This window comes from Dreissena polymorpha, chromosome 3, assembly GCF_020536995.1.
Source record: "Dreissena polymorpha isolate Duluth1 chromosome 3, UMN_Dpol_1.0, whole genome shotgun sequence".
In the NCBI taxonomy this organism is placed as follows: domain Eukaryota; kingdom Metazoa; phylum Mollusca; class Bivalvia; order Myida; family Dreissenidae; genus Dreissena; species Dreissena polymorpha.
Genome location: NC_068357.1, coordinates 132494164 through 132521602, shown reverse-complemented (window position 1 = coordinate 132521602; position 27439 = coordinate 132494164). Strand labels below are relative to the sequence as shown.

General features: G+C 34.5%; 2 protein-coding genes across 6 annotated transcripts in view; both read left to right on the top strand.

Moving 5' to 3' along the window:
• The window catches only part of LOC127871510 (uncharacterized), a 58485-nt gene that overhangs the window by 24197 nt on the left and 6849 nt on the right, over nt 1-27439 (top strand). For 3 of the 5 annotated variants that reach the window (XM_052414504.1, XM_052414506.1, XM_052414502.1), the window contains 21 exons: nt 2360-2497; nt 3166-3300; nt 7841-7978; nt 9341-9478; nt 9870-10007; nt 10235-10352; nt 11337-11458; nt 11666-11787; nt 12021-12108; nt 12518-12591; nt 12746-12782; nt 13000-13097; nt 13279-13404; nt 13823-13971; nt 14212-14347; nt 14525-14674; nt 15225-15318; nt 15490-15563; nt 18909-19046; nt 19166-19291; nt 19725-19885. In XM_052414504.1, the coding sequence (XP_052270464.1) occupies nt 2360-2497; nt 3166-3300; nt 7841-7978; nt 9341-9478; nt 9870-10007; nt 10235-10352; nt 11337-11458; nt 11666-11787; nt 12021-12108; nt 12518-12591; nt 12746-12782; nt 13000-13097; nt 13279-13404; nt 13823-13971; nt 14212-14347; nt 14525-14674; nt 15225-15318; nt 15490-15563; nt 18909-19046; nt 19166-19291; nt 19725-19885 (2500 nt within the window). The remainder of the gene's footprint in view (nt 1-2359; nt 2498-3165; nt 3301-7840; nt 7979-9340; nt 9479-9869; nt 10008-10234; nt 10353-11336; nt 11459-11665; nt 11788-12020; nt 12109-12517; nt 12592-12745; nt 12783-12999; nt 13098-13278; nt 13405-13822; nt 13972-14211; nt 14348-14524; nt 14675-15224; nt 15319-15489; nt 15564-18908; nt 19047-19165; nt 19292-19724; nt 19886-27439) is intronic. The other 2 variants (XM_052414503.1, XM_052414505.1) reach the window with 2 other exon arrangements.
• LOC127871511 (uncharacterized protein KIAA1958-like) lies at nt 15574-18897 on the top strand. Its single transcript, XM_052414507.1, has 3 exons — nt 15574-16734; nt 17025-17197; nt 17354-18897. The coding sequence occupies exons 1-3, from the start codon at nt 16477-16479 to the stop codon at nt 18090-18092; spliced, it is 1170 nt and encodes a 389-aa protein (XP_052270467.1). The 5' UTR covers nt 15574-16476; the 3' UTR covers nt 18093-18897.

Here is a 27439-nt window from a genome sequence, read left to right as displayed (position 1 = left end):
GTGTTGTTGCAATTCAATTTGCGAAGGATTATTTCGATTGTTAACAGATTATGTCTGTATATCGCGTCACACCTGTCAGAGAACTACATCGGAATAAAAATTATCATATCACAGCAGTCAGTGACAGAGGAAACGTGCTCTCCCTCTCTCTGATTGACTATTCTGCGTGTTATCCGGAGTTGACGACTCTCAAAAACATTGAAACAGCTGCAGAAGTATAAGTAAATATTCATTGGAGCTAAAGTTTCACAAGAATAATATTCAGCAAAATAAGCACTTTATTCAATTCTAATTTAATATTTCTCTAACCCATACACCGTCATACAATATTAATGCATTGACAAGACCCATATGCGATTGTGGAACCTTTTGGGATCAGGTGTTGATTTTTGACTATAGACAAGTCAAGACCTATCATGCCTTTTTGTTGGAAACGTATAAGGACAGAACTGATAATACACCTGAACAAAACAGGCCAGACAGTTGCAGAATATCAGCGGATGCAAAATTTATTGCAGCGGAAACAATATAGTGAGGAAAAGCAACATCCTATTTCACACCAATCCGAAACTTTCAAGGACTTCACAATCGCTTATCATTTACATGCTTAACAGGCGGCTAATTGCAAACAATTCTTCAGCACGGACTGAACGTGTTGGCAGACAAATCTGTAAAAAAAACTTAACAGAACATGATATAAGAAATATCAACGATGAAACAATACATTCAAGACCAATACAGTATCACATGCATTTTAGGACATCTTTAACACAGGAGTTGAAGACATGTTTAAAATGGGGATGATTTACCATCATGTTCGAATTAAAAGATGACCATTGTTATCCTACGGAAACCCGGCGGCAGTAACAGGTTTTGATTAATTCGAACTGTTTTTATGCAGAGCCATTGCCTTGCCAAGATGACATTTGTACATGCTTATTCAACCACATATACTTTTCCAGAATTGATTGGTCCATGGAGGAACTGGCCGATTCATAGTTCATGCTATATTCAGCAGGATCATTGTTTTTTTCTGAAATACATTAAACGAGTGGATGACTTTTTTATTATATGTTCTTGTTCACCAAGGCATTGGAGGAACGTTATAAAAACATGTTCAAAGAGTGTTTCAGCGCTTAATGAATGGAGCGCTGACAGCGAAACCTTGCTAGTAGACGCTTGCTTGTGATAGAATTGACTTTCTCGGACATCTAGCCGGCCATGGAAATATGGAACCGAACCCGCAGAGGATTAAAGCGATCGTGTCAATGCCGAACGACCCCAGAACTACCACAGGACTGAAATCATTCATGTTATCGGTAGACTAAAACCGCAATTACAAATAAGATTTAACGTATGTCGCTGTAACCGATCTAGCCAATAAAGGGAGATAAAATATTTTGGTTGGGGAATCGCTGCATGAACGCGTGTATAATTGATTTTAAGAACATTTTAAACAATCACCAAACTTGTAAACGGAATATTCAGGTTTACCATTTATCCTACGTGCCTCGACAGTAAGTCGTCAGCTTTTGCAAATAAAGCAGAAACTATTCAATAGTTGAGAAGAAATGCCTTGCAATAAGTCGTGTGAGAAGTAGGTTCTAAACGTACCTACAATACTTTTGTTCTGGTGACCGAACGTAGGATTTTTTTTAAATAATTCTTTAGGTCCTTACATTTAAGGCTTATATGTTAAAAGTTGTTCCCATTAAAGATATCTGAAAATTGAAAGTTTGAGCTGATTTTCTGATATAACTTTGGTATCATACTTGTAACCCGGTAAAAATAATTTATTAATCCTTTTGGATCTACATCGGCAGTGTTTGAACAAAGACAAAACGGGACAAAAAGCGACATATTCACTGAATAATCGGAAGCAGACTATACAGTTGGCATATTTTGTGTTTTTCGATTACTTGTATTATTCTATATAATTGTTTAACTGCTGTTTAGCATGCTCTTATTTTGGTGATGAATATAAGTGATAAAATGTGTAACCTTAATGGTGGCATTCTATGTGCATAAACTCCACAATTTGAGTCCTCTGCATCTAACGGTAGTAGTGACAGTGGTGTATTAATCGATGAAAACGTTCAGTGATATATACATCGGAAACGTATCATTTGAAACGATAACGTATTATTCATGTTCAACTTTTTATTTAATTTGTTGTTGTTGTATTAATATATGTGATATATCTATCAATTAATCTAAAAACGTTGTTTGATTAATTCATCAATAGATGGACATCATTGTTTGACGGATTGTTATACGAAATATATTTAAACGACTAACACCAACATTGTTTTACTAAAGTGCGCTTGTTGTAAGTGCTTTGTTTGTGTTTTTGACATAGCCTGTGAATCTGGTTACTTCGGAGACAAGTGTGGTTCTCTGTGTCACTGCCACGATGGTGCCTTGTGTGATCACGTGTTCGGCAACTGTTCTGACAACCGATGTTCGGCAGGATGGAAAGGAGAAAACTGCAGTACCGGTAAAATGATTAACATTTAATGAAATTGATTTAAAACGTAATATTCTGATTGTTTTCTTTTTTATTTGTAAAGAGCAATTTTACAAGACGATAGGAATATATCAAATCAACCTAAATAAATGCACTGAAACAGTAAAGCAGTATCTTTGTCACACAAAAGCGTTTTATCAAATTGTCAATCATTCGTCATTATTATAGGTAAAAAATATATAATGTATAAGTTTTTTCAACATTTTAACACAAATACTTTAGCTATTATTTTGCTGACATCTAGACAACCAAATTCTATTTAACATTCACGGTTCGACAGATTTTTTCCGTGCATATTAAGTTACTATCATCAAGGTTATTCATTGAAGCATGCTAGGTATCATTAACAACCGTACACAATATACTTATAAAAAACGTTTTGTAAAATGAACGTAACACATTATACATTCTTGAAATATTGTATTTTAATAGAAAAATAATTTTATTTGTGTTCAGTTTATACCATCTCAATGTTAAATGAATATACCCGGTCATCATACTAGTAATTTAAAACATTTATACGTCGTTTTATATGCGTATATTTGTGTATTATACAGTTAAACAAATAGTTTTTCGTTATTTATTATTAACGCATGAAATATATATGTATAAACGATTTATTCGGTACTGTTTATTAGCATGCGACAAAAGTTTCTTTGGACTAAACTGCTCATCTCTTTGCCATTGCCTGAAAGACGAATGTGACCACGTGCATGGTTACTGTTCAAGCTACAAATGTGCTCCGGGATGGACAGGTCATAACTGCAGCACAAGTATGAGAACATATAAGTTAGCTTTCGGTGTAATACCGATTAGTATTTTGTCAGTAGAGAGAACTAATACGAGCACTTTCATGTATATGCGGTGTTTTACTTATATGCTTATAAATATGTAAATATGTTAACTTATCATTAAAGGCGTTTATTTAATGTTCGGAATTTTTCAATAATGGTCAGTAATTTCATTAAGAAATCAATTTTAAAGCGCCATAAAGGCATAACGATAAGGGTAGCTATGTATGTCTTGATGTGTCTTAGCCCGACAAGCATCAGAAGAGGCGACTCATGACTCTTAAACATAACAGCAACAGTTTTAATAAGCTCATAAATGGTTCTTTATGAAAATATTAATACGTTCAAATACTCTTTAAATACAAAAGCATGTTTAAGATGTATGGTGGACGAACGTCCTGAAAATAACAAAATTGTATACAAAATTGTTTTTTTATGTCCAGCTATTAAAGGTTGATAAACATTATATTATTATATAAAATGATTGAAAAGGTAGAACAAGATAATAATATATGACACTTGAACGCTTAGCAATAATACTAAGACCTTGCGTTTAACGTTAACGTTAATAAACATTGATTTTCATTAAACACTTTTGGATTATTCGCCTGTATAAAAAGTCATACTACATTTTGTAATATAAAAATGCGAAATAATCGCTTAAATTCATAAATTCGCAAAATAAGTCCAACCGTTGGTTCCGATTCCTTTAAAATAGCTGCATGTTAATCGCGTCGACAATACCAATCAGTATATTTCAATCAAAAATTATTATTATGAGGCTGTTATTGAACCTCAATTCTTTTGCAGAGAAATGCTAATTACTTCGAGTTTGGTATGCTTGCATAACAATTCGGTATATTTTCTCCATGGTACAAATTCACAGTTAGACATTTATGCGGTTATTTTGAAGTTCTTACGATTTTATCGTAATCCTTCAATATCTATCTGATATCTGTCATACAACTTTGGTGACGGATGTTTTGCAAACACTACAGTTTAGCTTCAGGGATTAAGTACTTTTTAAAGCAAATGATGAATTATAAAGAGAAAGCTCCTACAAAAAGAGTTGAATCAAGACGAGCCAGTCCTGGGGGTAAGGGGGTCGGAGGAAGTGCATGGGGCGTTATAGTTAAATAACATTTTCATATAATGCGAACGATGGTGACTTATTGTATTCATTCGTTCGTTTGTTCCTTTTTTCTTTTGTTCGTTTGTCTATTATTGCGTACTATGCGAACTCTGCAAACGATATTTTAACACACGGCCCACACATGCTTTCCAGACGTTTGCATTACCAGATTTACTCAGTCTCGGCCACTACACCTTATTACAATTCCTAGCATTATTTGTGTATAGTTTGATGAGTGATATATACATTACATAGTTGCAAATAGTAATAATATTAATTTCCAGCAAAAAGTAAATATGTGTAATATTTTTATATTAAGGGTCATTTAGAGCTTATATATTAAACAAAAGACAGATAATCGAAGCTTATTATCATTACAACAAGAAGATGATTATTAATGATGACATTGGAAGGGACAATAACCGATATAACTAATGTCCATTAGGGCAAATTTCATTGCAATTCATGTATATTTGCCTATTCTGAAATTACTTGGAAAGCATATGTCCGACAATGTGTATATCCGTAAAATCAGATGTCCGATATAAAGGTAGTTGCAGACATGTGTTTATTTTTTTTCTCCAAAAGACACTGTTTTTTGAAAATTTAAAGACTTTGTACCGTGTAGTATAAAAAAAACAATTATATTCATTTTTGTTATGCCCCCCCCCCCCCCCTGTTGTAAAAGAAAAATGTTCCAGCGCACATGATCTCCTTTTTGAAAAAAAACACCGCTGCTTTTCATAGTTTATTTATGTCATATTCAAAACATTTTATCTATTTATCAACATGTAAAGACATAATAATTGAAATTATGCGATGTTTATACGAAATTTAGAAAATAAGACAAAAATACAGTAACCCTATCGAAAATAAGGACAATTCAACAAAGATAAATATGTGTCTAGAAACTTTAGAGTAAGTTGTGGGCATGTTGATATAAGTTATAGGTTGCTGTACACCCGTAAAATTATGTACGTACATATTCTTATTCAAAACCAAACAATCATGAACTTTCACCGTGATATGAGAGAATGTTTTGCAAAGAGAATACATGGTTCTGATTTAAAAAATAATAGAAGGTGGCCTACCAAATATTTCTTTCAGTACATTTTATGTCCAAAAATGAATTTAAACTTAATTTATGTAAGTATAATGTTTCTATAATAATAACATTTGTTTAAACTCCAAAGTGAACCTTTGACATTTGGTCAACTGTTCCAAGCCGTGTATATGACCCTCTAAAATATAGAAATTATAATTATTTTGCATTTAAACAACTGGATAATATTTTACCCTCTAAAATATACTAATACTTATGATATTGCATTTTTTTTAAATAAAACATGGAAAGCTATATATTATTTCACCAACCCTTCTTTGAAAAAAATGTCCTTGGGCAAATTGTTAACATGTTGTTATTCTGTTCAGTTTAAAACAAATAACTCTTTGATTTAAATTTAAACAGTCAAATTCAAGAACAGTGACACTGGGATCTTTTACAATGGTTGTTGTTCAAAAGTATTGTGTAAATGCGATACTGATAAATACTTGGGATAAATTGTTTTCCTTCGTAAGACCGTTGATGATTGTTTTGACATGTCTAGTATGCGACGTACGTGTTGGCATCAATGACTCGGTGTCATCCTAAATGTGACAGGAATCTGAAAAAAAAAATTAACGATCAGAAAATAATATAGAAATGAGGTATATAATAAATTATATTACTATTACTTAGTAACGATCCAGTTGATATATTTAATCTTAAAATAGTACAGTGAATTTCAAATTGGAAGCATTATTAAATGAGAATTGCTATGCGATAAGGCTATACTTAGTGTCGACATCAACAGATCGCCTCCACTGTCCGCAGTGAAGGTTGTAAAAGCGTTGTTGTCAAAACATGAACAAGGATTCACTTGAAACCTTTAAAGTGGTTCCGATTAATCGACGTCTGTTACTTATAATATCCACTTTGACTTCGTTCTAGTTGCAATAATTATCAGATAGATGACACCAGCCTTGTTCGCGTATGCGATTTGAGATCAAGTGGACTCATACAAGCCCCAACGTCCTCTCACACCAGTTAAGGGGTGTTTTAAGGCATTTGCATTTAATAAGCGATGCTGTGCAAGCTAGTGGCCCCTTGTATAGCAGTGCACAAGCTTTGATGTCAGGTCTTTGGTCGTGCGCTCTGTAACCCCACCCTAGCCCGAAAATTCCTCAACTTAAGAACAAACCACACATTCACACTATATGACTACTGTGTTCCTATTTTTGGACATTGATGGAGTCCTAATACTTCTCAAACAAAAAATATCGTATAATGTAGATACAAATAAATAGTTGAGCGCAGACGCCGGAACATAACGGTATGAATAAAACAATACCTAAAACTATAGTAACAACGAACACAAGTTGCGATGTATTTGATACACGCTAACTGCCTTTAAGTGTATAGTTATATTGTCATCAATAAGAATATTTAAACATATTTTTTATGTATTTTTAAATTGTTTCTGGTACGAATTTATATTAGTCATGAATGGTATTTTGAAACAGTGTAACTTTGTAGTGCCATACTTATATTTTGTTCGGTTTTCATATATTTTTTAAAGTGCAGGCGGATTACATAATAATAACTATAAAAAATACTAATAGATATCATATCACTTTATAACTTTATAACGTGTAATCTGCTATTGCTGGTCATTCGGATTAAAGTGCAATTTTTCTATAATACATTTTCAGTAAAACACAGGGTTTTAATTTAATTTGTATTTAAATAAGATATCATTATCAAAAATCAAATTGACTCAAAGACCTGTCATACTCTGTCTACTGTTATTTCTGTCTGAAGTAGTGATATCATGTGTCCAATTTACACAAATTCAAATGGTCAACAGCGTCTGAAATATCAGTTTGTAGCAAATAAACATGTATTAAGTGACAACTGGTATTTAATGATTACATCAAAGTATGTCACTGATTTATCATTAAGATAGTCATACAATTTTAAGAATCTGCTGTTGGTTTGTATTGGATGAACTGCTCGTCACAATGTCACTGCCAACAAGACGTTATGATAATGTACATTGCAACAGTTCTGACAATATATGTGCTCCAGGCTGGTTAATGACGGATTGCAGGAAAGGTCTAACTTCTGCCAACATTTGTTATAACACAACAATTATGTATTTAGCTTAACAACGCTGAACCTTTCCAACAAACGAACATATAAAATTATGTTATATACAGATTTGTTACAAGAAAAGACGCTTCTATTATTTGGACATATTTTCGTTTTGATAATAATTTTTGCTTATTCACTCATTTTTTAAGTAGAGTTTTACATGCTGTACTGTTAAATCATATTGTTATACGTTCTAGCATGCGAACGCGGTTTCTTTGGAATGAATTGCTCATCATATTGCCATTGTCGAAAAAACGTAGAATGTGACCAGGTGTCTGGTAAATGTTCGGACAACGAGTGTTCTCCGGGATGGACAGGTCATAACTGCAGCGCAGGTAAATATGCACACTTGAATAGTTCTTGGTTTGTAAATACAATTCTAAGCGCCTCATGGTAAGTTATTGCTTTAGAAAAATGTTGTTATTTGACAGCAAATTATATATTTCTATGAATGGTTACAGGTCACTTTCATGTGGGTAATTGTAAACTACAATTATAGAAATTAAGTAATGCGATATAAACTAGAATCATCATATACATTTTAAAGGGGCCTTTTAACAGATTTTGGCATGTTTTGAAGTTTGACATTAAACGCTTTATATTGATAAATATAAATATGGGATTTAAAAAGCCCCAGTATAAAAAAAACAAGAATACAATTAAAAAAGAAAAAAGTAACCCTCAACTGGGCTCGAACAACTGACCCCTGGAGTAAAAGTCTGTCGCTTAGACCACTCGGCCATCCATGATCACACCATGAGTGATGTATTTTATACTTGATATAAGCAATCTTCGTAGTATCACAAAATATAACGACAACAACAGAACTCTCTAAATTATTAAATCGTTTCGCGTTGCAACGCTATATAATTTTCATGTTTTTAAATCGTCAAAAGATGCATATAATGGATATTTTAGAGAATGGCAAATGTTCAGTATAACTGTTTTCTCACAAATATCATAACTACAACGAAAATTTGCGAATCTCATATATTTTTTCAATTTTGTCAATTTACCACAACGTTAAAAGGCCATTTTAAATACGGAATTACATTTATATTTTAAAATGAATCTGTCATAAGCTGTGTTCTGTGTTACAGAATGCAGTTCCTTTACCGATTTTTTTAAGGTTACACGACAGTATGCTTCATGCTTAATTAAGTTTTGCGTTAAATCTTGAGTTGCTTGTTAAAAAATATCGGAACGTGTTCAAGATTTGAAATATGAAATTCTTCCCAAAAATACTGTAATAGGTTCAAAGAGGAGGTTAATAAAAATATTCAATTAAGAGAAGCAACACTTCCGGCTACTAAGAATACGTAAAATATTTGATCGTGAATACATATTTAGCAATGAAACTCGTTAAAAGAATGAAGCGTCTGTAACGCCTTTCATCCATAATTCGGATAAACGTATACTACTTACGCTGTGTTTGAAATTCGCTTTTATCTTCAGAAGAATGACTTTGACTTTGCTTCTAGAGATCCCGATTTCGAAATTCTTTAAAAGTCAATATAATTTTATTCCGCATGTTTTCTTGCTCTATTAGTTATAATAGACGTTTCTAAATGCCATATTTGTGCTTGTACATTTACAATAATGTTTAAAATACAAAAGATGCTGTGTCATAGTAAGTTTTTAGTATGGTATGCATACTTTTTAAGAGTATTTTTTCTTTTATTTATCCATGAATGAAGAATGCATGCAGGGCTACTTTGGAAATAAATGTGAGACGCCATGTCATTGTAAAGACAACACTGTGTGCGAACATATCAACGGATATTGTCCTGGCAATTTGTGTTCAGAAGGCTGGAGATTCAATAATTGCAGTATAGGTAAAATACTTATATGATAGTTATACACTGAAATTTCCTTCAACAATCGGGAAAATACCCATCAAAGTCACAGTTAATTTTTGGTTATCAAATGCCTCTCAAGGTTGGTATTATATGCTTTCGGATACCCAGTGCAAATGTACCTAAACCGTTACGTTAACGTAAACGTTAAACACATGTCAAACGTCTATAAAATAGTGCCATTTAAAACTGCTTTTCACATTTTGTGGGCATATGCTTTTTCTGTAGCTTTATAGAATGGTCAATATATGTGCACCGCGTCAGTACGTGTGTATAAAGTACACCGTGCTGACTGTTGCCATGCGCAAATATTGCCGCCATGTAGTTTATTTAATAAATATGTAAACATGCGCTATTTTAATTGCAACAGCATGTGCACCTGGTTATTACGGTGAAAATTGTTCCATGGACTGCCATTGTGAAAAATGTCATAACGTCAATGGCTCGTGTGCCTTTTATTCAACACAGTGCCATGGGGGTTTCCGACTGGAAGGCGAATTGTGTACACGTAAGAGCTTTCTCTCATCTGTCTGGCTGTACATACATGTATGCGAGGCATTTAATTTTGTTTTTTTTAATATTATTTAAGTAAACATTATTGAATTAAGTAAATATATATCGATATATATTAATGGTTAATTATGACGTTTATTTTCAATTGGCATTTTTGCTTAACATTTAGATTATAAAATGCTTGTGTTATCTAATTACCTTTTTGTGTTTTGATTGTTTAAGCTGAAGACAAGAAGCCTTCATCGACAGGAGCAATTGGTGGCGGCATAGGAGCTGCAATAGCGGTCATTATTGTGATTGCCGCCAGTCTGTTGTTCTTAAGAAGAAGAATCAACTCTAAGTAAATGTTTTACGCTTATTCACGTTTTCTACTGTGTATGAGTTGCATAACTGCTGTTGATAAACATGATAAGTTTCATACAAATTAAGTGCCGTTTTAGAATTGACACAATTTGCAAATTGTACATGAGACAGTCCGTTTACCTGCCACTGAGAGTGATTTAATCCTATGTAGGATAACACACCAACTTTATATCATTGATTTCTACATGGGAAACATTATATTGTGAAACCTGAACAACAATGTCGAAAACAAATCGTCAAACCTTGTCATGTATTTACTTAAATATTTTTAGACTTAAAATCTAAGAATATCTAACTTAAAGGGATCTTTTCACGCTTTGGTAAATTGACAAAATTGAAAAAAGTTGTTTCAGATTAGCAAATTTTCGTTTTGGTTGTGATATTTGTAAGGAAACAGTAAAACTGAACATTTACCATGCTCTAATATAGCCATTATATGCATCTTTTGACGATTTTAAAACCTAAAAATTATAAAGCGTTGCAACGCGAAACGATTGAATAATTTGGAGAGTTCTGTTTTTGTCGTTAAATTTTGTGAAACTACGAAGATTGATTATATAACGTATAAAATACGTAGAGTATGTGTTCTAGGCGGAATAGCTCAGTAGGCTAAAGCGTTTTTACTTCAGGACTCTGGCAGGACTCCAGGGGACACTGGTTCGAAACCTGCTCAGGGCCATGTTCTTTTCCTTTTTTTAATTTTATTCTTGATTTTTTACTGGAGCTTTTACGATCCAATGTTTACATTAATCAATATAAAGCATTTAATGAATAAGTTAAAAAATGCCAAAATCTGTGAAAAGGCCCCTTTAAAGTATTACAAATACAATGATTGTTTAAATTGATGTAGCTTATTGGTAAGTTTGGGTTTGGTCTGTCATTTTATGGTAACTAAATAATAAATGCATGCATGTTTTTGCATCAAAGTCTGGTCTAATTTTTGTATGTTTTATTATTTCAGAAACACGCATCGCAAGAGTGATTCTACGGAACTAACCGATATATCAAAAGTTCAAAGACACGAAAATGCACATGAAAATGCCGCGTATGCGGATACTGATGCGAATTCTAAAGTATACGCAAGTACGGTTAACGATGCAACGCATAAGTTTCACGCGTTATGTTTATACATTTCTGACAGGATATTTTGTGTCACAAGTTAAAGTATGTTGTTATTACAATTGCATGGGCGTTTGTATGTTAATAACACGATTATACATACAATAGAAAATGTGTATAGTTTTTACCCATAACATAACACTCAAGTTTGCTATATTTTATTTATTCTAGACACAGATTGCGATTACTACAGTTACAATGACGTTGTCCCGGGAATCGAGATACATTTACTGTGGGATTACATTCGCGGAAAGACCCAGCCTGGATCATCGTTTTTTGAGGAAGAATTTGCCGTGCGTGTGTTTCAAATCATACTTGCTGCATACCCTCTCGGTCTATAATGTGCTTAATGGTTTATTAAAATACTCAATAACACCAAATTACTTAACTAAGGAATGTGCCTAAATACTACCTTTCATTAAATCAATCCTTCGACCTGGATCCAAGTACATGTTAAAGCTACAATACATGCAATTAAACTCAACTCATAACTCATAGTTGTGTTTTTCTTGTCTATTTTCTTTAGAAACTACCGGCAGGTTTAATTCATAAACACGACTTAGCTGCCGCCGTAGAGAACCGAGGAAAAAACCGCTACAGGGAGATGTTTGCTTGTATGTTTCCTATGTCTCAAGTTTTATCTTAGCTTTCCAACTATACTTCACCTACTCTCTATAAGGATTCACATATTGATAAGCTGATATGTTCTCGCCGTTAATACTCTGTGATCTATTAAAATTTAAACGCAATTGATTTGTTTCTGCCATTCATACGCGTGTACTCAATTAGAATTCAAAACGCGCTTTATTTGTGTCCGGAAGTAATAATCTTGCTTGCCTTAAACCTTTAAAAGGCGCTTGATTTCTTTTTCTGGATGCATTGTCTTGCACACTATTAGAATTTTAAAAACGCGCTTGATTTGTAGTTGCTTGTTTTAAGAATTCGAAACGCTTTAGCGTTGTTTCCGGATTTTATCCTGGAATTTTTCGCGAAAACGTTTACAAACTGATATTGATATTGTAGACGACCACTCCCGAGTGCCTTTGGAAAAGGAAAAGCCAAACGACTCCGAATATATCAATGCCAGCTTTATTCACGTAAGCAATTATGGATATATGTAATTGCTTCAAAATCGGACACATAGAAAATGCTCTGATGTCGTTTTAATTTTTTTTATCAGGTGCTATAAATATCTGACGTTCAATGCATCAGTGTTAGCTATATAACAGTTATAATACTTGTATATTTTAGGGCTTTGGAAAAGTGACTAAGTTCATTGCATCACAAGGTCAGATTTGTTTTGTTTTATCATTTGTTAAGCTTATGAGTTCATTTAAATTCTAAACAAAACTCGTTGAGTATCACTCTATTGAAATCCAATAATTTAAGACACATATGTATATGCACAAGTGTAAACTAAGCCAACATCGGATGTTTCTTACGTTGTAAAGTTTTGCTTTAAATTCATGCAGCATCAGGTTATTCAATTATTTTTTCACTATAAGGTCCAACGAATAAAATGATCGACGATTTCTGGCGCATGATTTGGCAGCAACGTGTAGACAAGATTGCAATGCTTACTAATCTTATAGAAATGGGAACGGTATTAGTATTATTTATCAATTGATCTCAAAGATGTAATAACAGTTTTCATTTTGTGGCTAAACATATGCATGGAGCTATCAAAACACTATTCCAATAAGTGACAAATAACATTTAATAAAACATGAAGTGAAAATCATATTAGAAAACTTGTAACTTAACTCTATTTTAACAAACTATAGTTAAAATGCCTGCAATACTGGCCAGAGGAAATGAACGGTGTATGCACGTACGGTGGTGTGGAAATAAAGTATGCATCTATAGAGGAGACGTTTGACTACAATATCAGATCTTTTGACATACGTCGGGTATGATAACATCTTGCAACATAGGGTCACCCTTTTGGAATTAGAGTGTACTTTTTGAAATGTATTTTTCGCACTTAATATAAATAACAATGTATCTCATTTAATTAGCTAAATGTGCTGAATACAGCTGAATACTGCGATGTAAGGTATCAATCATATATAAAATAATGTCTAGTTTGTTAATTAAGTAAAACAAGCAGATGACAGTTTGAAGTGTAGTCTTGTATTTGAGTATTGCGATTAATTGTGCGGATATCATATAAACGGATATTTGATAAAAGTGCTATAACTACAAAACTGTTTTAATATCGTGACGTGTTGTCGTTTTCACATTTTAGTAATTTGCAGAAGCATAAACTGTGTATTTTGTATTTATAAATATCATGCTATTGAGTTTTTACTTCACTTGGCATCTCAGGGGAAGGAGTCACGACGTGTAAAACAGTTTCACTTCAAGACATGGCCCGACAAGGACGTTCCCGAAACGACCTGGGGTCTGGTCGATTTCTGGAGAGTCGTTGATACTACTGATGCAGCTAACATTTCGCCCATTGTTGTACATTGCAGGTACACGTTGTTGTTGCTTTGTGTTGTGGTTTGCCTCAATAAGTGGTTCACTTGATAGAGCCCTCCCGCTGAGACCAAAATGCTTATTCTTTATTAATCCGGATTATAATAATGAGGTTTTACAAACGTATAAAGCTACTATTGAAACTCCAATACTATTATCAGTTGAAAAATTCGTGTAACTACATTATGATACTATACGTAAAAACTAATTATTTCAATTGTGTCTATTTAATACAGCGCGGGTGTTGGTCGGACGGGAACATTTATTGCCCTTGACATATTAATTTCACAGGCAAGGATGGAAGGATCAATTCGACCCCTTCAAATGGTCGAGGCGCTGCGTCAGCAAAGGGTCAACATGGTTCAAACAAAGGTTGTGACCGTTGAAAAAAGTCATGCGTATCATGGCGAATTTTACTTCAGGATTCGTACATGTAGTAAAAGTTGTATTTCGCACAGTTTTCATTTGCATATACACATTTTATTGTTTATTGTATTGCGTTATCGTATTTTTTAATTTAAGTTTTTTCTTTTGCATCTATTAATAAAGGAGCAATACAAATATCTGCACGAAGCCGTTGCTGAAGCACTACTGATTGGGACACATCCTGTTCTTACAAGGCAGTTCGCAAGCGTCGTCGACTATATGATGGGCAAAGAGAAGGAATCTAGGACTACACGACTTGAAGAACAATTTAATGTATGTATGATATTTATTCTAAAGCATAAAGTGAATAACATGTTATTGGATCGACTTTGTCTATGCTAAATCTCAAGATATATTTCACAACAATTTTCAAGCGATCTTTATCTGATTAAATACAATCACCATTCAACTTTCAAACAGATATTATCAAATGATATATATACGCTTCTGTATTTTTATTTGTTAAATAATAATGTACTATTTGGTATAAAATTGTTGTTGTTGTTGTTGTTTTAATATGAATCATTTCTAACTTAAATTATGACTTAATAGTTTATTAACGGCACATTGACGTATGTACAAACACCGTTGTATCGGCCCAATATCAGCGTATTGGTGTGATAAATTCGTATTTAAATAACTGCGAATAACAAGAATTAGGATTTCTGGTCGTGGTAATTATTCATTTCGTTCGGTACCTATATTTGCATTAATCTATCTCAAACATATCTCACACTGTGCTCAAATATGTGTTTAATGGAACAACTACGCTAACCCCTTCGAATTATCTGAATAAAGAACGAGCACATCGACCTATTTTCAGCTAATTGTCAAAAGTGTCCAAGAGGTACCTGAATCGGTTGAAGAACAATCGTCGGGTCCAACATATGGGAATATGGAGACAGTCATGTCGGAAAGTGCGCGTTCATTTTTTATATAAACACATTTAACCTGTCGATTGCACTTTCAATAATTATTCTGATATTTTATATGGATATTCTTTTTTTGTTGTGATGTTGGTTCAGTCATATCTAACGGCGCTTTAAGTAGACGTTTAACAGGTTTGTCACATATTTGTTATTATCCAGTAGACGCATACCGACCGCAATTGCAAAAGCGGGGTTCGAAATTCATCCAGCGACTGGGAGCCATTTTCCTTCCGGTATAATGGTTTTATCTTTAGCGTTAAGTTTTGCTTTGAAAGCTTTTTAATTGTATTATTTCATGTAAGAAAGCTATGACGCATGAGACGATATGATTTCATAAAATACTGGTTTCCTTTGAATAACGTTTTCTGTTATAGTAAGATAAATATTTTTATCCCACTTTTACACCGAAATCGGTTGATTAAAGCCCCGTTGATTAAATTTCATCTATAATCAACGGCAAGGCTATAATCAATGGCACGAAATGACGTCATCAACTGCCGAACCGGGACTACTTTTTCCCACGCACCTCGTCGCCTGTATTTGCCAAGTGCATCAATAATAAAAACAATCTCAAATGTTTGTCAATCTTAATGACCTTAAAACAAATAAAAGCAGCAAAAAACCGTGTTTTTTGTCATTTATTTTTATTAAAACCTCTAGTATTATGTAAATGTAACACTATGTTGCAAATAGGTTCTGTTGTTGTTGCTCCCCTTTGAAGAAGTCAGTTCGAGTTGCTCCCCTTTGACTATAGAACACAATCGTCTGCGAAATCGTAAACCCCTCAAAATGTCTGACGAATTTGACAAAGTCAATTTCTCATAAACTTGGGATGAATTAAATAATGAACATGAGCAACAAACAACTGAAGTGGAATTAACACTAAGCCAGTTCCAGGAACAATATGGGTTTGATCCATCTATTTTGTTCACAAATGAAATTGAATTGACCATTGAGAATGAAACCAGCCCCAGTAGTAACGCACCATCCAGTAGCAATGTCTTCCCTCCAACTTTAGATCTGCATGAGAATAAAGAGTTCTTAGATGTTAACCTCACTGATGTTGGTGATTTCATTGTCCAAAATGAAAATAAAAAGACTGTATCGAAGACCTTGTCTGACATAAACAAATTTAAAAGGTTTCTTATGTCAAAAGCTGAATCAAAAGAAATCCACCACATAGAACCAACTCTTCTTGATGAGTATTTGGCCACTTTCCTGTTGTCCCTTAAAAAGTCAAATGGCACAGATTTTGAACCAAGCTCCCTCCGTGGCATCATTGCTAGTGTTGACAGGTACATGAAACGACATCGCTATGGATGTTCAGTCATGACAGGGACTGGAGCCCAATTTGCACTCCCAAGGGATACCTACAATGCAAAGAAAAAAAGTCTTAAGAAACAGGTAAAATTGAGATGAACGGTTATTACTAAAAGAAATTTGGCAAAAATAACATATTATACACAAAACGTATCATTTATGACAAAATTGGGAAAAAATCCCAAGTGTAGTCTGTACGAAACTAATACCCTGTCGACATAAAGTTGCAGTTAATAAATAAAAGTCTAAAAGTCACATTAAAAGTAATACTGTAAGCCTACTAAAGATAGAATACTCAAAAAATAAATTTAAATTAAAAAATATAGTCGAAAAGTTAAATGAAACAGTATAATAAATATAAATCACCAATTTAGGGTTTGGGAAACCGTCCTAGGGAGGCCCATCCGCTGAGTGATACCGACATCGATCTGCTCTGGGAGAAGGGGATCCTTGGCACGGAGTCTCCGAAAGCCTTGTTAAATACAGTCTGGTTGAACAACTGCCTTCATTTTGGCTTGCGAGGTACAACGGAGCAATACAATTTGCGGTAAGAAACATTTTTACACACAAACACACAAAATATGTATCAATTTTTCTCATTATTTGTTCACCCCATTCACTAAGTACATCCGCTTCAACTTAAATGCTGTATTTCATTATTGTTCATATCTGACATTAAATTAAGATTCTTGTATTTTGTTAGGTGGGGAGACGTCCGCCTCCGTGTAGACTCGAATGGTGTCGAGTATCTCGAGTTAAACGAGCGGCAAACGAAAACGCGCACAGGAGAGAACATCGCTGACATAAGAAAAGTGTCTCCCAAGATGTTCGGCACTTCTGGACCAAGAAATCCCGTGTTAATTTACAAGCTGTACTCGAATATGCGTCCATCTGATTTTTCTTCAGATCAGCCTCCTTTCTACCTGGCAACACGCACAATTGACACTGCATCCCAGTGGTTCTTGCGTCAACAATTGGGTGTCAACAAGATGGGTCAGCTGCTGAAGGCCATGGCAAAAGACGCCGGCTTTCCCGAGCACAAGAGAATAACCAACCACTCAGTTCGCAAATTCCTGGTCCAAAAACTTCGAAATGCAAACATTCCACCCACTGAAATCATGGCCATAACAGGGCACAAAAATGTCCAGTCCATAACCAATTATTCCACCATATCTGTTGAACAGCAGCAAAAGTGTTCCAACATTCTTGCTCAGTCCAGTAAATGTAACAAACAAACAGCTTCCTCTTGTTTACCTTCATGCACTGAAACTATGGTCGAAATGCAGCCTACACAACCACTGTCTACCGTTGAACAAGTTGATCTTGATTTTCGTCCCACCCAGTCACTTCACCAGCAAATGTCTTTCTCTCGTTCGAACAACTTTGCCTCACAATTGTTTGGTGCCACTTTCCACATTCAAAATTTTAATGTGAATAATTAGATTAAATCCAAGTTGTTATTGTTATTTCGTCACGAAATAACCACATATTACAACAAAGAAGCAAATGTTTTGCACCTCGTGTTCTAGTTGATAGTTTGAACATCGAAAGTGAATTGTGTGTGGTGTTAGGCTACGTTGTATACAAATGTAGTTTCATTGTATTTAACAACTAAATGTTATATTAATGTTATAAAACTTTTAGATTTGCAATTCAATATGAATAAAATTGTTATTAGTAACGCACGATTCTTTGTCACAGAACGATATTCTGATTATTTTAAATGACAATTTGATCAGCGGTTATTTTTGGAACGCGGAGTAATACACTGATCTTGGTTACACTACAGTCATTATCAAAGTACGACAAACACTCATGAAAACTAATTTTGTTAAAATAAAAAGGTTTACTGAATAAAAAAGTGGGATAAATAGAATAATAGGTTAGTGTTGATTATAGATCAGGTTTATCATGCTCGGCACGAAAACGAAAAAGCACTCGCCAAGGCTCGTGCTTTTTGTTTTCTAAGCCTCGCATGATAAACCTGATCTATAATCAACACTAACCTATTATTCTCTATGTAAAGGCTAAAAAAACAAAAATAAACATGGTATGTAGTCGGTATGTTAACATTAATTACATTAGTGCAAATAGATAACGCATGAAAAACGTTATTTTCCGCTAAAAAGCACAGTTTATAATTTAATTGTTATTCTTTCCAGTGAATAAATAACGCTTTATCCCATAGATAGCAAGCAAGTATCCGCTGCGTACACATGATCTTCAATAACACAGGTACACATCATGCTTTGTTTTAGACTGTTGGCAATACGAATGCACTGTTAGTGTGCATGTCACCCACCGACCAACACATGGAAGAGTTCTGGTCCTTAGTCGACGAACATCATGTAACTACGGTTATCAGCCTTGCTTCACCCGGCAGCGCGACATATGAGGTAACGTAGCATAATACTTAGTAACAATATTATGTATTAGGTACACGCATTATGTATAAATTAAAAGGATTTCTATGACATCCATTTTATACACATGCTTCAATTAAATGACCTTTTAGGCCTGTCAGTATCTGGGTGCTCGAGGAAGCGGTCGGGTTGGACAGTTTTCTGTCAATTACATTCATGAAAAGAAAAACATAGGCAGTGTGGAAAGAATTTTCTCATTCAGAGATGAGAATCACGAGGTAAGCAGCGATATAACGATACATAATAATAGTATATAAATATCTTTATCCATATAACACCAATGTTGAACTTCATTGTATAGAAATTTGGTAAATAAACGAAGGTATCCGTATATGAATCTGTTCAAGGTGGTGCATATCATCACGCATGTGTTCCGAGTTGAGGGTGTGCTGGCATTTATTGCGCTTATTTGCACTTTGTGCTCCGTTTGGTACAATACGACCATATTGTGTTGCGTTGCTCCGTGAACACCAACAAAATAACAAACACAGCACTAAGAAATTACAGTATCAACATAAATGACATTAAAATAGGAGCTGAAATAAGTTGTTTGTAACATTATACGTTTGTCGATGAGCCTCGTTTAATATCATCAGGGGCACATTTCAATCATTCGAATATGTGTTAAGCCTGAGCATACTATCTTAACAGGATGAGGACTACATGACCACAATAAAGCAGTTCCAGTTAACCTCCTGGTTGGAGGGACATGACACACCTTCAGACTTGCAGTCATTCCTTGATCTACTTGAGGAGGTACAGAAGTGGCATCCACACCTGTCCGACAAAAGACCGATTCTGATCCATTGCCAGTGAGTTTAATAGCCATATGTATAATATTTATGATTACGTAATTCTGGCCTCTTCCAAATGTGATCATCAAAATTAATGTAAATATTCTTATCAAAGTATCAAAACAACAGCCTGGACAACCCCGTACGTGTATCCGTTTATAATAACGCTACGAAATTGCAATATCTGCTCTTCGTGTGCGTCACATTATGGTAAGAAATTGTAGGTAGAATATGTGGCTTTACCTCATATAAAAAATATTGAAAATTTTATCAAAAGGGCAAGTAAACATGACAGTCACAAAGTGCACATATGTTCAAATAAGCATATCGATGAGGGAGAGATTAAAGAATAGTATAGTTGACACAAGGCCGGGTATGTTTGTATTGGTCATGCAAAAGTGTTTATTCAGTTAAATCTCTCATCAAAAGGTTGGATAAAGCTTGTTAATATTTGGATGGTTTGTTTATCCCGTTCCCAGGGCTTCATTGATTCAGTATCTTAAATAATCCATCCAATCAGAAACAACCACGCATAGAACACTGACCAATGGGATTGATAACTGAGTTTTTCACGGGGAAGATGTTAGAGGGAAACAGGCAGTTAGCGTTTAGACCTAGAGGTGGATAGTTGGAAAAAGACACAATCATGTAGCAATCACAACGCATTTATATAACCGAAATATTAGTTAAGTCAGACAATAAATTGGACTAGAAACTGATATATGGTGTTGTTGAATATTTTATCCTTCATTATGCAGAGAAATTAATATTACTAGAGAGGGACGGACTTGTCCCATGCGTGACACGAGAAAATGGTAGTTAATGCAAATCTCGTCATCTTGGCAATACGCGCATGACGAGATATCGTATGATAGGCTACACACCGGTAATTTAAGAGTATTGAACATTGCTAGTAACTATGTGTCGTCCATGAACTATGAACGATTACGTGACACAGGACGTTAAATGGTGCTCGTGAACCAAGGATTCGAACAAAGAAATACTTCCACTTACGATTACGAAACCATGAAAAACAACGCGAAGAAACTCCATTCCGGCAACTTCTGTAACCAGTAGCAACGACCGTGAGCCAAGAACAACGACATCAGACCGCACATATTCTGCAACTTTCGGTGAGTGACTGTTTTATTTCCTAACGCTTGTATCAAAATGGCAAATCAAATAATCCCTGAATTATTTCAAAATTTGAATGAACAAATTAAAGATGTTAAAACGGCCATAACAACTCAGACTATTTCACAGGTTGTACAATCATTTGATGGAAATTCAAAAGAATTTAAAAATTGGATTTAAAATGTAGAAAAATATGGAACGCTTACCAATTTAGATGAGAATAAATTAAAATTTGTTGCTTATCAATCTAGTAAAGGGCTTGTTAGTGATTACATACATCGCTTTTTGACTGATGATCCGACAGGGACATGGACAGATTTTAAGGAACAGCTTAAATTAAGATTCGCGGAAATTCAAAACCCACAATACGCTTTCTCATTATTAAAGACGACTAAACAAAAGACCGACGAAAATGTTCAAATATACGCTTAGCGACTTTTATCTCTTGCGACTGATGCATACGAAAATATTGAAGGAATTTTAGACTATATAGAAAAACAGTTAGTAGAAATTTTTATCGACGGATTATCGCACGATTATTTGAGACTTAAATTAATGCGCGAAAATCATGCAACCCTATCAAATGCTTTAAAAAGCGCAATTCAAGAGCAAAGTGTCAAAGCTAGATTTGAGTTGCGATCACAGGTAAATAGACTTGATAACATTACGACCGATAATATTCAGACAGATATCGATTATATTAGGTCATCTACTGTTTGCACATGTTGCAAGAAACACGGTCATTGTATTGAAATCTGTCGCCGTAGGCAACGCGAAATAAGTGCATATACGGTAGGGCGGACCGGTCATACGATAGATCAAAACGGTAACAGGCGCAAGAACGAATATGACAAAAATTGGAAAGATAAAATTGATTGTTGGAATTGTAATAACTTAGGACACTTTAGTAGAGAATGTACTCAAAGAAAGTACATTAATCGAAAAAACTAGGAAATTCTTACCAAAAAGGTGTCTATGGTAAGAATGAAAAAGTCGAGACATATAATATCGCTTTGTGTGGTAGTCCAAATTCTTGTGTTATTTCAACAGGTGGGTTTCAATTTAGAAGCCTGATAGACTCGGGTGCTGAAGTTAGCATCGTGAGTAAACGTACTTATGATATGTTAAAACACAAACCAGCACTGCACTGATAATGAAAAAAGTAAATCTAAAGTCGGTAAATGGAAATTCATTACATGTCCACGGAAGTGTAAAATTGAGATTCAAAATAGGGAGCATATATAAAGCGCACATGTTTTTTGTAGTTAGTAACATAAATAGAAATGTTATTTTAGGAAGAGACTTTTTACAAGATAATGGTGTCCGTTTGTACTTCGATTTAGGATGTTTGAGGATTGATAACTGTTATGTACCTCTAGAAGAAGATGTACACCTTTCAACGATAGCGAGATTTACTAGACATACTGTGTTAAAACCACAAACTGCATATAGACTCTTTGCTCAAGCTAAAAGAAACTGCATACGTTCAAATACAAATTATGAATTCAATGAAATAAGCAATTCTGTTTTTGATAATGGACCTGGTTTAACAATTGTTAATTCAGTAGTCAAGACAACGCGTGATAGACAATTTCCCATTTTAATTATAAACAATACGCACAAAACAATAAGGCTTAGACAACACTGTGCCATAGGGCGAATAAAATCGGTAAATGATAATGAAATATGCTCAGTACAAGAAGTTATCAAAAATAATCAGCCGAAATCAGGCTTATCTAAAGATGAAATCTTATCAGATTTACGTGTAGATGAAGATCAAAAAGAAAATATTCTACCGGTACTCTTAAAACACAGAACTCTCTTCGCAAGAAATAATTTAGAATTAACACAAACTTCAGCGATAGAATTTACCATAGATACAGTGGATCATCCGCTTATTAAATTGGAACCGTACCGAACACCATTAAACAATAAGGTATACATAGATAAAGCCATCGACGAAATGCTAGCCGCAAACATAATAAGTCCATCAAGAAGTCCGTGGAGCTTCCCTATTGTTTTAGTAGATAAAAAGAAAAATAACCATGACTCAAACAAAGATAATAAAGACGAGAAAAGGTTTTGCGTTGATTTCAGACAGCTTAACAAAATTACAAAACCAATTGCCTATCCATTACCATTAATAGATGATATATTGGCGTTATTAGGTAAAAGTAAATATTTCACCAGTTTAGATTTGATATCGGGATATCGGCAAATACCTGTCAAATAATGATGAGAAATTGGGTGAAATATTTGGGTGTTCTTTATGTACGAAATATTGACAAGTATATCAGTAGCGAGTATGCATGACGGTCAAAAGATTAAATATTTGGATCTGGTGTATGTTTAACAACAAAGGGGTTACAATGCTGTTGACACAAGCCTTAGGCTGTATTTGAATTATTTATTGGTATCACAATGCTGTTTAACGTGTGCATACTTGAATAGTGACTTCTCCAGTAGGTTGAAATTCAGCCAATGAGAAATAAACACGCATAGAACACTGACCAACGGGATTCATAACTGAGTTTCACGGGGCAGATGTTAGAGGGAAATAGACAGTTAGCGTTTAGACTTGGAGACGTACGGATCGAAAAAGACACAATCATGTAGCAATCACAACGTATTTGTATAACTGAAAATATTAAGTATGTAAGACATTAAATTGGACCAGAAACTGATATGTGGTTCTGTTGAATATTTTATCCTATATTATGCAGAGAAATCAACATAAATAGAGAGGGACCGACTTGCCCCATGCGCGGCACGAGAAAATGGTAGTTAATGCAAAACTCGTCATCTTGGCATTATGCGCATGACGAGATATCGAATGATAGGCTACACACTGGTAATTTAAGAGTATTGAACATTGTTAGTAACTATGTGTCGTCCATGAACTATGAACGATTACGCGACATACCTATAAAGGAAGAGGACAGAGAAAAAACGGCTTTTGCTTTTGGATTCAGGGGTCTATTTCAATTTAACGTTATGCCCTTCGGTGCCTCCTCCGCCGGTGCTATATTTCAAGAATTGGCTAATAAAGTACTCAAAGGTTGTGAGGGCTTCGCTGTGGCGTATCTAGACGATATACTAATATTTTCACCTGACTTGCAATCTCATTTATCACACGTAGATACAGTACTACAGAGTCTCAGTAAACATAACCTTAAGCTTAAGCTATCAAAATGTCAATTCCTACAAAGAGAGACTAGATATCTAGGCTTCATCATAGATCAAAACGGTATAAGGCCGGATCCGTGAAAAGTAGAAGCGATCCGACAATTCCCTAGGTCAAAGTGCGTGCGCGATGTACGATCTTTCTTAGGTGCAGCGGGATTTTATAGGAGATTCTGTCCGTCGTATTCGGAAGAAGTCGAGCCTCTCATTATCTCACGAGAAAGAATGTTCCATTTAAATGGTCAAAACAATGCGAAGATAGTTTCATACAATTAAAAAACTCATTTACGCAAATCCCTTATCTTTCATACCCTGATCCAAAAAAAAAGGTTATATACTGTATACTGATGCATCTGATAAATGCATCGGAGCCTGTTTGACTAAAAAATGCGACAATATTGAAACCGGGGATTATGTGGGCGAAAAGCCGATATTTTTCATATCGCACAGATTAAGCCCCACGCAATGCAAATATAGTACCATAATAATGAAAAAGAATGTTACAGCATATTTTACAGTCTAAGTAAATTACACCATTATTTACGCAACGCCGAATTTGTTATCAAGACGGATCATAGGCCGTTGAAATTTTTACTGGAAAGTCCGATGCAAAACAAGAAAATACAATTATGGGCCTTAAGTATAGCGGGTTACTACTGCAAAATTGAATATATACCGGGGAAAAATAATATTATTGCCGACTTTCTAAGCCGACCTCCAAAAACCAAAATAAAGAATAATCAATGCGATCAAACAGAACTAGAATTAGATATTAACGATAAACATTTTACGATCAATTCGCAAATAAATAAACAAGACCAAACACGCGAAATTAACGTAATCGACTCTACAAACATTGACCACAAGCAAATAATTGATAATATTATTACCCCACAGCCACTCCCAGTCGACGACACAGCGTCGAACGATAATATATCAGGGCTTAATATGCAAATAGAACAAGAAAAAGACCCTCATATATCTGAGATTAAAGCGAGATTAAGATTAGGAAAACAAAACAAGAGTGAAGATGATAGATATATTACGGTAGATGCGATACTGTACTACATATCAAACGTAGATGAGGAACCTACTCTCAGGCTTTTTGTACCTAAACACCTGACTGGTTCAGTTGTCAAGCAATACCATGATGAAAACGGGCATCCTGGGTCTCAAAGGCTTTTTCAGACACTAAAAGAGAAATATTACTGGCCTAAAATGTTCACAGAATTGAATGATTATGTATCAAAGTGCATTACATGTCAAAGTAGAAACTTAAAAGCAATTAAATCTCCCATATCGTCGGATACCTCAATACCGCCGTTTTCGTTTTCAGTTGTTTCGATAGATATATGCGGTCCATATCCGAAAACGCTTTCCGGAAATAGATAAATAATATGTTTCGTAGATCAATACTCAGGATATATAGAAGCATTTCCTGCACCAGATAAATCTTCCGATAGCGTAATACACCTGTTAATGAACGAGATTTATTGCCGTCATAGTTGTCATATAAGAATTATAACTGATAACGGAAAAGAATTCACTAGCACAGCATTCACTAAAACATTAAAATCAATGAACATTGACCACGTAAAGACGACAATATATCATCCCGCAGCTAATGGCATGAACGAACGTTCACATGGGACTATGAACTTCGAAGCACACACCGTTCTTCTTACTTTTTAATAGAGACCCTATTCTTCCAATAGACAACTTGTTAAAGCCTAGACGTAAATATCACGGTGAAGATTATCATAAAATAATATTAGAAGAACAACACAAATCATTTAAAAAGGTATGTGCCAAAATTCAAAAATCGAAACGTAGACAAGCTGATTATGCGAAGAAAAAATACGAAAGATATTAAATTCGAAATCAATGACCCCGTTTACTACAAAAACTTTCAACGTACGAATAAATTAGACAGTAAATGGAGGCCATATTATCGTATAATCGAACAAAAGTCGCCGGTAACATACGTAATAAAGAATCAGTTAGACAACTCAACTATTAAAGTTCACGCTGATCAAATAAGGCACGCAAATATCGATGAATGGCCAATGATAGATAAACCACTTGCGCGCCCGATTAGAAAAGCAAATTTAGCCTTTGCAGAAGACACATTATCTTCTGATAACGATTCAAATACGTCAGTACATGGATTACCTGTCATTACGCAACAGACCCGACAGATTAGAGATAATACGGACGATGAGGAAAATATTCCGCTTGCGGAACTGCAAAAACATTTGAGAAACAAACAATTCGCGGATATACAGTCAAACTCCAGTGAATCAGATACGATGCATTACACTAACAGTAATTCACAAAACTCACCTGTACGTAGATTTGAAAATGATTCTTCAAATTATCAGATGCAAATTGACGCAGTAGCGTTAAAACACAAAAAACGAAAATTGACAAAAAAGACTTCACGTTCAAATAACGCCATGAAGAAAGCAATTTTCACGTGCCTTCAGACAATGTCTGAACACATGTGAATGGACTACAAAATAAAGCGAGATAGATGTCGAGAATTAAAGACCCCAAAATTTTTGTATATAGAGAAATATGTTTTGAATGTGTATGTATTAAATATGTAAATAGAGGATTATAGAGGACGTTATCGTCCGATTTTGATAATGTTTCGTCATTAGCATTGATTTCCGGGTTTAGAATGAAATGAAAATGTCATACTTTAGAATACGGGTGAAATGCCAATTACCCGTGCGCAATAGCAACCAGCTCTGAAGCGTAATAAAACTTTTGGGAGATATTTACATAAACTAAGACCCGATTTAAGATTTATTTCAAGTATGAACACGAATACATTTACACCCAGGGTGGGGTAAATAAATTGAAAAGTTTAATACCATATGTTAAGATTAGGAAATTGAAGGATTATATAACTGACAGACATTTGATTAACGGAACAGGTCAACCTATTGACATATAGGATTGTTATTACATCATTTATCGACGTAACGGTACATATGAAAGTGGTCAACAGAAAATCTTATTTGTACAGGCCATATAAAGTTTTATGTCACACCGAATAATGAAGTTTGAATAATTTATTATGCCAATATGGTTTCATTGCCCCAATGTAATTCAATTATCGGGAACATCTGTTGATATGGTCTTAGCTCTATAAAAACAATTTGGCTCGTAGGTCAACGTTACTTCAAACTAATGAAATTTAAATAATTGATTATATAAGTGTGATTCCAATTTCCCAAGATTATCGCA